At 30.1% G+C, this 12,726-nt stretch overlaps 1 protein-coding gene across 1 annotated transcript; it reads left to right on the top strand.

Moving 5' to 3' along the window:
• Positions 1-33: 33 nt before the first annotated feature.
• On the top strand, positions 34-12,137 carry LOC129233520 (uncharacterized). The gene is made up of 5 exons (XM_054867535.1): positions 34-92; positions 2,119-2,286; positions 3,793-3,891; positions 11,112-11,292; positions 11,868-12,137. The coding sequence occupies exons 2-5, from the start codon at positions 2,224-2,226 to the stop codon at positions 12,107-12,109; spliced, it is 585 nt and encodes a 194-aa protein (XP_054723510.1). The 5' UTR covers positions 34-92; positions 2,119-2,223; the 3' UTR covers positions 12,110-12,137.
• Positions 12,138-12,726: the final 589 nt, after the last annotated feature.

The raw sequence follows: 12,726 nt of genomic DNA, 5'->3' as shown, positions 1-12,726 counted from the left end.
AAATTTCTATAACGATGCAGAAGACAACAGAAAATTATTATTTATGTGAGAGAGAGGTTTGGATCAAAAAATGCTGCAGCTTGATTTCTAAAGTAAATATGAATCACCTTTTGTCATTTTATTGAAATATGTTTTTCATCACTGCCATTTCACAGTATTTTGTCCAAATTGTGTCTGCAACAAAACTCCTAGATCAAATTTTATTTAAAATCAATAGCTAAAGTCAAATGTTTGATTCATGAGAATATGCTGGTTGTTTAAAATATGCATGAGTATTTGTAGAGATATTCAGCATTTAATCAGAAAATTGTTATATCCCATGTTGGACTCTACAATGCAAACTTTATAAAGTCTTACTAATCTCTTGAAGAAATCATTTTTAAATGAAGTTTTTACTTCAAACGGGAAAATAGTGTTCGAAAGACACTGACTAAGAGATATGCCAGCATGTACTAACTAGTAATACAAGTCTTGTACGTCACCGGAAGTACCAGCTTCCATAGATGTATTGGCTGCAAAGTGATTTTAGTTTTTAGGTTAAATCGTTTTTAAAAGATCTTCAAGTCGGCGTAAATGAAAAAAAAAAAAAAAAAAAACAAAGTGAGAAAACATTGACTGCTTTCAAAAAGCAATATTGTTAAAAAAAAGAAGAAAAAACAGAATTATTTAACTGCCATATTTTTTAATTGATTGCCTGCGTATATTTATTTTAATAATATTTTGTAAACATGCTGTATAAGTTTGAAGGTTTTCATTCTTTTTTGGGATCATTTAATGAATTGTTGGGATGAATTCTTATATTGCAATCATTCTAATAAAATTGTTTTGTTTTTTTTATTATAATATTTAATTATTCATGAGAGTTATTGCAAGACATTAAAAGCATTTTTGAATAATGTTGGAAAATAAGTTTTAACACCAAAGTAACCAGTGAGAATACCCTAAGAACAATTTGAAGAAAGCAGTGTTTCAGCACAGTATTTAGTGCAAATTTGTTCATGTGAAAAATGTAAGCCTAAAAGTAATTTTGTATTTACATATATTCAGCATTTGTCATCTTTTGGTTCTGTTCTTGTAAAATGCGCAAAATTTTCAGTCTGACTGAAAATTTCAGTTCAAACTCCAATATCTTCATTTTGTGAAAATTATGGCTTGCAAAAATAAGAACTTTAAAAGTAATTCAAAGGTGAATTTGAAAATGCTTAATTTGAAATTGTTTTATTTTAATTCTCTGTTTCAATGTAAAAGTCTGTTGTCTTATTTCTAGAGTTAGAGTCAATTAACTTTCTCTTTGCTTTGTTAAATTTTAAGATTTTATGAACCTTTATTATTATTTTGAAGAAAATGCGATAAAACCGCACTTTCTTCGTCATTGTAACCATTTTGTGCTGTTTTACACATGAACAGACAGTTACAGATTCGTTTTTCAGTCGATTTAATTTTAAAATTTCTGTAAATTTAACGAAAAAACACTTGTTAGATTTTATTTTAAAAAAATTATCTTGTAATGTAATAAATTTTTTTGTACTGATCTAATGTTTTAAATTGAATACAGTTCCAATGTTAAGTATTCTCAGCAGGTGGTTGGTGAGAGAGGGATGTTTTTGTCTACTTTAATGAGAGGCAGTTTTTTCTCTAATTTTATTTAAATGCCAATTTTGCAGTATTTTTTTTCATTACAAACTAGGCTTTTTTTAAAAATTTCTTAAGTACAAAATATTATTTCTAAGTAATTTAATTGAATTTCAATGGACCCTGCTCATTAATATCATATGCTTTCAATAATGAATTCGATAAAAAAAACATTTTAACAAAACATGTTTCTTCAATAGTTCATGATATTAATATTGTTATAATTCAAAACAATAAGAATGAAAACCTCATATCCCAAAAATGAAGCTTAATACATGTTTCTTTTTTAAATACCAACTAGATGGAAAGCTCATCTCTCACACATCTTTGCTTCTTCTCTAAAGTTCGTTTTTTTTCCCTTTATGTGGTGGTTGTCTAAAAAACATGTGAAATTCAAGCTTATCCATCGTATACATTAAAAAAGATTTTTTGTCTTATTAAGCCTGATATTATACTAACTGAGTTTTCATTTTCCAAATTATATAGCTGAAAATTACCCTGCTGTTTGTAAGAGGCGATGTTGATCCTGAAATTGCTTCCTTTTGTCACTCACTTTCAATTCTTATATTCTCCAACCTGCCATCAGAAACGATGAAAGTCCTTCATACAGTTTTTAATCCAATGGCATGTGCATATTTGCTTGACTGTGATGTGGTGAGACTTGTTTAGATTTAATTCTTTTTTGATTAAAATTGAATGACGATTGTAAAATAAAGAGTTATGTGGTGAAAAAGGATTACTCTGTTCAGCTAACTGATCCATTAAGTAAAATATTTACAGAAAAATTTAACAGAAATTCTTGTTTTTAGAAAACCATTTTAGTTCTAAAAAAAATCCAAAAATTTTTGAATTTCCCTCGAAGTGTATGTTTTATTTTTTAGAGAAAGGAGGGAAAAGTATAATTTTCTCCCCTTAGAAAAAGTTTTTATCTTTCAGTGCCTTTACTCCACAAATTTGAAAGAAGAGTGAGATAGCACCCTTATATTATACTAATTAAATAGTAAAGGGCAATATGTGGCATATTTAATTTGACTGTTTTCGAATGATAGGATGAAATTCCATTCCATGAAATTATTTATTAGTGACTTTTTCTGTAACAACTAGCTAAACCTGCTCAGAACATCCTCTGTGATCTTTTTTAAAAACTACATCTTGTAACGGAATATAAAAAAAAAAATTTTATTTTTAAAAATTTCATGGGATATATCTGTCAGTAAAAACATCCTAAAATTGTATGTTTAAGACTTCAATTTTGAAAAATTTCAGAGGGAAAATTCTACAACACACTCCATCCATCCCTCAACGTCAAAGATTTTCTAAAATTGTGTTATTAAAACTGCCATTTTGGACTTTTTTCTATGAATAAATACCCTGCTTACCCCTTACCTTACATGAGTAAAGGTAGCTTAAAAGTGCATTTTTAAGATTCTGAGTTGATCCCTCCCCTCTTTTATTTATTTGAAATAAAAATTCTGTGCAAAACCATCTCCCAGTTTTTCTTTTCCAAAATAAAATGACTGTTTTTTATAGTGAAATAACCACCCTAATATTTTTATTTGTTTGACTGAAATGGTCCCAGTAAAAAACTTCTAATATTTTGAACTGAGTTGTTTTTTTTGCAATCAATACCTTAAGATTTTTCCCCACTTTATTTTATTTTAAATATCATACCTCCTTAACCTTTTGTTGCGTTTTTTTTCTAAACGGAAATATTAACATGGCTCCAAAGTTCTTTCATGTTTGTTTGATATTTTTAGTTAACTAACTGTTAATACTTTATTAGTATTACTCACGTATTAAAGATTTAAGTTCATTCCAAATAAGTATGCCTAAGAATAAAATAAGAAATAACTACGTCAAAAAGCACAAATTGCAGATTACTGCAGACGCGTGTTTGGGCATTACAAAGAACGCCTTTTTCAATGCAAAAGAAATGAGCTTATGGATGAAAAGACATCCAACAAAAGCCAGGAGCCTTATAAGCAAATGGCTTTAAGAGACAAATAAAACTCCCTATTTATCTAACATTCTTAAGCTATACTCATGATGAACTTTTCTATTTAAATATAAGAAAAAGTTTCATTAAGACATTGAAGTTGCATTTCCCTGTGTTGTATTTTTTCTAAATGTATTAATACTAACTTTTTTTTTATTTCACAGAAAAATATTCTTTCAAATGTTAGCATTCAACGTTGGAACACATTGCAGAAGGAAACACAAGAGGAATATTATTTAGTCAACAATAAATGTTATGAAAAGGTATTTTTTTCTTTCTATTACTTTGTTATTCTTTTTATTTTCTATGCATATAAAACTGTGTGCACTATTATTTCAAGAATACCCAGTTCCATAGTTGGGGAAAGATATTAAGGGTGCTCTTCACTCAGAGTCTGAAAGCTTCGGATCCAATGCTAACCTACGGGGAAAGTTGAATGTTATTTTACAAAATTCCTTTGAAGTTTTCGGGTCAATTTTTTTTCTGAGTGTTTTTCAAGCCTATGTCTGTGTATTTTAGTTTTTACTTTTTTGATACGTCCATTCTTCAATTTTTTAAAATTCGAGAAAAAATGAATTTTTTCGAAAACGAGGTACTGTTGGACCTTTTGCTCTGTAAAAAAGCTGCAAATCGTGCTATTGAAATTTTAAGAACGCCCCAACACGCAAAATATTTCCAGCTCTCTTTTGAGACTAAGTTTGAAATGATGCGACCATTTCTAAAAAAATATCGGGGTTCCAACCATCTGAAATATTTTCGAAAAAGCTCAATTTCTCTACTAAGCCACGCCTCCCACTGGTCCCTCCTTTCTTGAGGGGAAAAACCGGGTGAGGTGTATAAGATTTACAATCATTAGCGCAAACGACCGTTTCCATTTACTACTCCCCTCTTTTCCGGAGGCATTTTTCAATGAAGGAATGAATGAGTGCTTTTGAAAGTGAATCCACATGCTTGGAAACATCTTCACAATTTGATTTGTGTTCAGAAAGGATATAGTTTTTAAAGAGTGTTTCTGAGATAATTCTTGTGAATTCTTGTGCTAAATGACCTCCTGAATCCAAATATGACCACCTTTTTCCATTCACACGTCCCACTTTTTTTGGAAATGTCGCCCGCAATTTTTTTTCAGTTTTTGACAGTTTCATAGCCATTTTTATTTGGAGGGGAAGGGATCATTATATTATACATTAATACTTTTCTGAGGGGTTAGAGAGGTGCTAAGTTTGTACGCAAGAACATATGGAGGAAATTGGTTGACTCATGGGGGGGTATTACCACTTATTATATTTTTAAAATCATCAAAACCCATCCTTTTTTCTAGGGGTTTGTTTTACAATTTTTTCCCTTATTTTTTGGCATGAAACCAGAGTATAGGACTCACACCAGTAAACCCTACATCCGAAAAAAAAAAATTACGTTGTAAATTTAAAAAAAAAAAGGGAAGTATCGCATTTTGCGTAAAGTTGCATCCCAGACCTTCAGTGAGGAACCTTTCCGTGTTACTCAAATTAATTCACGGATATAATTAAGATTAAAATGATCTTAAGTATGCTGATAATATAGCATTAATGAATATTTCTATTTCTGGGGATGCACTACCCCCATTACTTTTCACTACATCAAGAAGGCATAAACAATGGAGCTGGTGCATCCAAAGAAAGATAAATATGTATATTAATGCTACTTTATAAGCAAATTTAAGGATGCTTTTCACTGAGAGTCTGAAAGCCTACGGATCCAATGTTAACCTGCGGGGAAAGTTGGATGAAGGTTTTAAAAATTCCTTTGAAGTTTTCATGTAAATTTTTCTCCGAGTATTTTTCAAGCCTCTATCTGTGTCGTGTACTTTTTGCTTTTTTGAAATATCCATTCTTTGATTGTTTAAAATTCGAGAAAAAATGAATTTCGTTGAAAAAGGTGGTAGATACTGTTTGACATTTTGCTCCATAAAAAATCTGGCAAAAGATTTCCAGCACTCTTTTGAGACTTTGTTCGAAATAATGCGACCATTTCTAAAAAAAAAAAACGGGGTTCCAAAACCGTATTCCAGATACTTACTAGATATTTGGAATCTATTTTTGTCTATATTATACTATGTTACTACAAATGTAAACGCATAAAATGCTTTCCACAGCTCAACAAACATTTTTGAAAATAATTTCTCGAGCCTAACTCGTAAAAAATTCTTTACAAGGTATGTAAACATTGATCATGTAATTCATAATACAGTGAAATCCAGAAAGCACTAAATGAAAAATGTGGCCCCTAAATAAAGGACTTTGTTGTACAAGGATTGCCTTCCCTTCTACACCAGTCGATTTCTCTACATACAAGTATGGTAAAACCACAGCTAACTTGATTTTGCAAAAAAAAAAAAAAAACGTTTCTGAAATAATAGATTCAATCTTCATCAAGGATGGAAATTTGGAAAAAAAAAAAACAATAGTTTGCGTGAGTCTTGTATGTGACAATTTATTTTGATCTGTTTGTAGAAAAACGTTTTTGTTTATACTCCGAGGTCCCCTGCACTAGCCGTTTGCACGGAAAAACGTATTAAACAGACTTTCTGAAAAAGGGTGACCTTTTTGCATCCTTCAAATATTTCATGTATTTTTTACTTTCGAAGCTCTCATATTAAAATATAGGATAGCTTCTTGTACTGCAATAATGTATTTTAATTTTATTTTTATTATCTTTTTCTCTTTTTGCAAACTTAATTTCCATGTAAGATTTCATTCTTTTTGCATCCTTCAAATATTTTTTAGTTTTGGAGCAATCATATGCCAGTGTAGAATAGCTTTTTTTTAGTGCAATATAATGTATTTCAATTTTTTTTTAATTACTTTATTTTTTATAAACTTAGTTTTAGGGTAGAAAGAAATAAGCATTTGATTTTTAATTTGTTTAATATTTAAATAAAACATTTTTTGAAAAGCACTGAAAAAACAAAACTGAAAATTATAAAATAATAATATGCCAACATGACGTTGTTATTTCTTATTTTACTTTTTATGCACAAAATTATTTGTTTAACCAGGGATGCTGACTTGGAGGGGGGGGGGGGGTCATGGCACAGACTGTGCCATTGAAATTTTTAGGGAGGTTGTTTTGAGAGGTTTTTTTTTTTTCATTTTTAGGAGGGGTGCTCTTGCTTTTTTTGTGGGGGTGGGGGTCTTTGCAAAATTTAGGGGCGGTGCACCCTTTTTCTAAGGGGGAGGGGCACCCCTGATTTAACTTCAGCTTTACAGAGAACTGATTATTGTATTTTAGACTTCAATCCTTTTGCATCCGAAAACAATACAATTATTAGGTTTGAAAACTATCACATTCTTGTATGAAATGGCTTTTTCATTGCAATAAACTTACTTTAAAAAAAGTACCATATTTGAAACAAATAAACATTTGATTTATTATTTGAAATTTAATTTAAACATAATTAAGTAATAAAAAGTATGCAAACATTGCAACATGTTTTGCAGAAAATTGCTTGCTGCATTTCAGATTTCAATCCTTTTACGTTATTTATTTATTAATATTTTTGTTAGATATTTCGAGGACATTTTCTTTTCAGTTTTGTTTCAAAATCGAAGTAAAACTTAGCTTTTTTTTTTTTTTTTTTTTTCAAATTTGAAATTATAATCCTTTTTTATCCTGCAAATATTTCAATTAGTTTTAAATGTGGAAGTTATTTTTATCATATTAGCTTAGAATGCCTTTATATTTTAATTTATTCTTAACTAGCTTTTGCCCGCGGCTTCGCTCACGTTGATGTAGTTTTTTTTCAATTGATTCAAGTAGTTAATGGTCATTACAGGCAGAGGTCAAATAGTTACTAAAACATTGTTTGTCTCTAGTTTCGCCGACATTTCAAATTGCCTGCCCCCTTAAATGTATCAAAAGGTATGATTAAAACTGAAAATTAGGGGGAAAGGGAGTAAATGAAATGTTGGCAAAACTGAGAAGAAACCCAAAAATCACAAAAAAATAAATCACGAAAACGTTCAGGAGTTGTAAAGAAGTCAGTTTGGGTAATTCCCAAAAAATCCAATTTGAGTGAGGTCAACTATTCTTAAATAAAGTGAAACAGTTTCCTTATAATCCTGATCTTCATCAAATACATAATCCAGCGCTACACCGGCAATTTAAATTATTGTATAATGTGTAACTTCTTACCGTAGAAATCGTCCCAAAATAGGGTCAACAATGATGCTACCCGAAATGTTTCCAATAAACAGTAAAAATTTGGCAATTGTTTGAAATTGTGTGCAAAGACAAAGTAATGGAAGTTTTTGCGCTGTTTATGAATTTGCGAATTAGTTGGCGAATTATTTTACGTGTTAACAAATTTAAAGGAAGAAATATTAAAGAAATGGCGATATTTGGTTACATGGTGAAAACTGAGAAACAGTATTGCGTAGTCTTTAGCTTCAAAAACAGTGACAGTTGAAAAAAATGCCAAATGCCTTAGCTATTGAAATGATTCCACAAAAAGTTTGGCTAGATTCCTGCTGATCGATTAAATACCCAGTCAATACAAATAAATAAAAAACCATTAATTTCCTCAAAGTTGCATTAAAATGGAAAAAAATCAGCCAAATCCATGTATTATACGTGTAACGCCGAAACACGTGTCTGCTGTAATTTACAAATTTGTGCTTCTACTTACGTTGTTTGGTCTGACTTTACTATTCAGCACAAAGGTATTTATTTACCCCATGTATTATTTGCCAATCTTGTGCAAAAATCTTACTTCAAGATTTGACTTGAGAAAAGCCTTGAACAGTCACGAAAAGCAAAGATAGTCAACAATACAACAAAAGTCGTTATCGACAGGAAGTTGAGATGATACACTAAATATTGTATTGAGTTAAGGAAAGCCTTCGAACATGGAACTAAAAAGCTCATAACTCGTTTTTTATTCTACTTAGAAATTTCGAACAGGTGCCATCTTTAGCAGAAAAATCAGAGCTTTCGATCGACATATAATGTTAATATGTGCAAGCATTTTTTCATCCCCATATTAGAGAATTTATATGAAAATTGTGATTTATTGCCCTCCTAAGGGGGGTTTTGCCCCCCATAATGGGACGAAAACTACCCTATGTGTTATTCTGATGCATAAGCTATATTATTGTAAAGTTTCATCAAAATTCATTCAGTAGTTTTTGCGTGAAAGAGTAACAAACATCCATACATCCATACAGACAAACTTTCGCATATATATTAGTAGTAAGATGAATTATTGATAAATCGTTTTTGCAGACTGAACTTGAATGAAATTAGCACTTTTGTTTGTTCATCATTTGGAAAAAGAGAATAAATTAAAATTAAATAGTTATTTCAAAATTTCTAATGAGATATTTGGATGCCTCACTTGACAAATTGACTAACTCCATAAAACATAAAGTAGATAATAGTTATTAAGAAGAAGATGGTGTTATCCATAAAAGTAAATAGGCCCTCATGTTACATTTTCTGCTGTCACATGTTCAGAAAGATACTGAACCCAAATTTAATATAAATTCATATATTAAGCATTGATAAAAGATTATTAAAGCAGAGATGAGAATTTTTTAAAAAAGTGGAGTTAATCAATTTGGCAATTGAGGCAACCATTGAAAAATAATATAAATAAATGAAAAGCTTTCAACTTGCTAGTCAATAATTAGCCAAATTTTAAAAGTTTTAGCCTTATCCCAAAACTTTTAGCAAAAGACTTAAATTTAATAAATTTTTAATGGTGAATTTTTATGTTTTTTTTTTTTTCACTTTAATCAGAAAAACTGGAATAATTTTATAAAATATGCATTGTAAGTCCTTATTATTTTCACTACGCAGTTTACACTTAAGTTTAATAAACACTTAATAACAATGCATTAGACATTGAGTTCCTAATTTATTCTTATTTTTTTATTACAGAATTTCTAATAATAGTTTTGAGGATTGAGGTAAAATCTTATTTCTGTTTTTTTGTGGCAATTTCTAACAATTTTATGTTAGGCAATATTTTTGCCTAATTGGAGTTTTTTTCGCTGTTATGGTTTTATAGCATTTGGTGGAGACAAATGCTTAGCATAGGCTCTGTTTTATCATACCAAACCAATGTAGAAATCATGTTGCTATATTCCTGGCTTAGAATGAATTATTAAAAATAACTTTTCTTGTTTTGCATATTAATGCTCACAGTATTTTAGATTTGAAAGACTGAGTTATTTGATTTTTATTTGTTTTTAAATTAAGATAGTATATTGAAACACAACTTATTTGCATGATATTTATTATTGCTGTTTTTCAAATGGAGAAAAAAAGAATATTTAAGAACTTTAAAAGATGAAAAAATAATAATAATAATAATAATGTTTTGCTCTTGATCTCTGATACATTAAGTAATTTAATGTCAGTTTTTTAACCATTAATGTAGCAATTTTTTTTAAATACTAGATTTTAAGTAAAATTTAAATTTTATATGTTATCAATACGGTATATTTTGCTTTTTTTTTTTTTTTTTTTTGCATTTTTTGGGAGAGAGGGAGGGGAGAACCCAAATTTATTCAAATTTTCATCATTCCAGCTTCTTATTTCTAAGGTTGTCACTGGGTTATACTTTTTTTAATTCATATTAATTCTGTTGTCCAGTCTTAATCTTAATAAATGCACCTATGGGTTTTTATTGATTGTTTATAAGTTGTATTTCATGTGGCAGGTTTCAGCCGAATATATTCTCTTGGGCATGTTTTTTGGAAAAAAAAAACATTTATTGTATAGAATAATGTTAATACTTGAATTTAACAGCAAGTGTTCCTTTTTGTTTCTGAACTCATAATGCAGCTTAGATTACATTGGTTTTACCCATTATGTTATAGCTTTGCTGTTTATGTGCCATGTTTCTTTCCTTTTTCCATATAAGTTGAAATAGCAGTCCTCAATTCAAATTTGCATCCTGAAATAAATGCTAAGCACCCAGGCACACACTCACCTTGTCATCTTACTGATGTTATCAGAGAAACGTCGGTGAACGAATTGAAATATAAAATTAATAAAATGCGCCTTAAATCAGGAGCGAACTAGTTAAAGTAAAGTGTATTCTTTTGTACAGATTCGAATATCACTCCCTTGGCATATAACACAGTCAGTGCCTCGGCGCCGATTGTTGAACAAACTTTTTTATTTCAAATATAGTATGATTTTTATGGAAGGCACTTGCCCCTGGGCTACTGCAAAATAGGCCTGAGCTTGTCTACTTTTAGTCTCTTTATTATGGTTTAAAGTATCTTTTCTCTACTTTTTTGGGTGCTTATTTTGTTCCTAGGCCTGAAACTGAGAATTTTCAACTAAACACCTGCAACTATCTAATACTAAAATGCTTTAAAAATGAGATAAGTTTGGCTTTATGTGTAAACAATGCATTCAAACAAATTTTTGTTGATTTTAAACTGTATGGAGATTATCAAATGTTTAACCTATTTATTATCTATCTCATTAGGCACATTTCCATACTGTGGTGTTATGTCACCCTAGTTCTTCAGTTTTAAGTAGCCATGTGCACCAATTCTGGCACTTACTTTCAAGATTGCATCATGGATCTGAGCATAGTTTGTTACCTGGATGTGGGAAATCAGAGAATTGGTGTAGCAAAATATTGGAGAAGACCTGTATCCAGAATAGTGAGCTTATTTATGGATTCCTTTTGCTTGAAATGGCGACTTTATCAATGGCATTTCATAAAATACTTAACTCTAAGAGAATACGCTTATAATTGCTTAATTTTTCATTACTCATAAAAAAAAAAGTATTGGATTCATGAAAATTTTTGAATTTCGACTCGAAAGTCCCTCATCGGCTTTTTGAGGCTCGAAGTGACGAAAACAGCACTTTTTAAATCAACTAGGCTTAACTTAAATCGTTTAGTTTTTGGGCACAAATAAAAAATCTTTCAGCTTTACAAGAAGCCATATTTGATCATCCTACTATTTTAAATGAATTACGGGAATTTTTTGAAAAAAGATCATTTGCCAAATTTTACTCGTCTACGGAGCAAAAAACTTTCTATATCTCGGGAATTTTCCCCCCAAAAAATATAACGGTTTGGGAGTATAGAAAATTAGTACATATCACCTACCAATTTTCATCAAAAATGGTGCGGCATGAAAATTTCTGAAAATGTGTCGGATTTTATATGTAATGACTTTTTTTTTTTTTTTTATCTTTGAACTAAGTGGTTTAATCTTTACATTTTTAGGTATCAAATTGAAGATAGCTACAGCTCTTGCTCAAGGATTCTCAAGTTATTCCAAAATTTTGCAAAAAGAAAAGGATTCTGACCCAATTAATGATATGTTAGATGATACCCATTCAAAGGTGAATTCGTGGCGGTCAGCTCTATCCTTAGTGCTTATGACATTACAGTGTGATTTATTCATTATCAATGGTTCCGACTATGTGAATGATGTTCGTTTAAATGAGTTGGTCTCATATTTATAAATTGAAGTTTTGAAAAAACCGATGTAAATATCACAAGTATTTTTAATAAACATTTGATTATGCTCTTATTACTATTCTTCAGTTGCACACATGGAACTTGTGCATGTGACAAATGAATTTATATTGCTTATTTTCAGGTTATATCTGCTTAGGTTATATACATATTTTTCCACGTGCAAAAATGTTTCCACTATATTTTACCGAGGTTAAAACCTCGGAAAAAATAACATTTTTAAAATTTTCACTGAGCAAAATTGAGAAGTGCCATGCAAAAGCAAACAGGTCCACTTTAAAAACCTGGTTATATTTTCCCTTTCGGGAAAATACAACCAAGGTAAGTGGACTAGTAGTGGCCACAGTTAAGCATATTTTGTGTCTTTTTTAAACTGTGGGTCTACAATATTATTTCCAATTTTAAAAATTCAATGAGCGTATTAAGCCCAACTATTCCTTAAGCGTCCCATTTTTTTTTAGATATGCCAGAAATTTAATTTTTTATCCATTTTTTCCCAAACTTAAAATTTGATCCAGTAGTGGGGCCATCTGACATCCTTTTCCTAGAATTTACATTACTTACTTTAAATTCAAATAACTGATGAAAAAATTGATTCAATATG

This window comes from Uloborus diversus, unplaced genomic scaffold, assembly GCF_026930045.1.
Source record: "Uloborus diversus isolate 005 unplaced genomic scaffold, Udiv.v.3.1 scaffold_499, whole genome shotgun sequence".
In the NCBI taxonomy this organism is placed as follows: Eukaryota; Metazoa; Arthropoda; class Arachnida; order Araneae; family Uloboridae; genus Uloborus; species Uloborus diversus.
The sequence above is the reverse complement of the archived record's forward strand: the minus strand, read 5'-3'. Positions and strand labels throughout refer to the sequence as shown.

Excerpts from the sequence above, each read along its gene's own strand:
- LOC129233520 (XM_054867535.1), top strand. The coding sequence starts at position 2,224 with ATGAAAGTCCTTCATACAGTTTTTAATCCAATGGCATGTGCATATTTG. Across the intron at positions 2,287-3,792 it reads ATTTGCTTGACTGTGATGTG|AAAAATATTCTTTCAAATGT; the intron begins GTGAGACTTGTT and ends TTTATTTCACAG. Across the intron at positions 11,293-11,867 it reads GAAGACCTGTATCCAGAATA|GTATCAAATTGAAGATAGCT; the intron begins GTGAGCTTATTT and ends TTACATTTTTAG.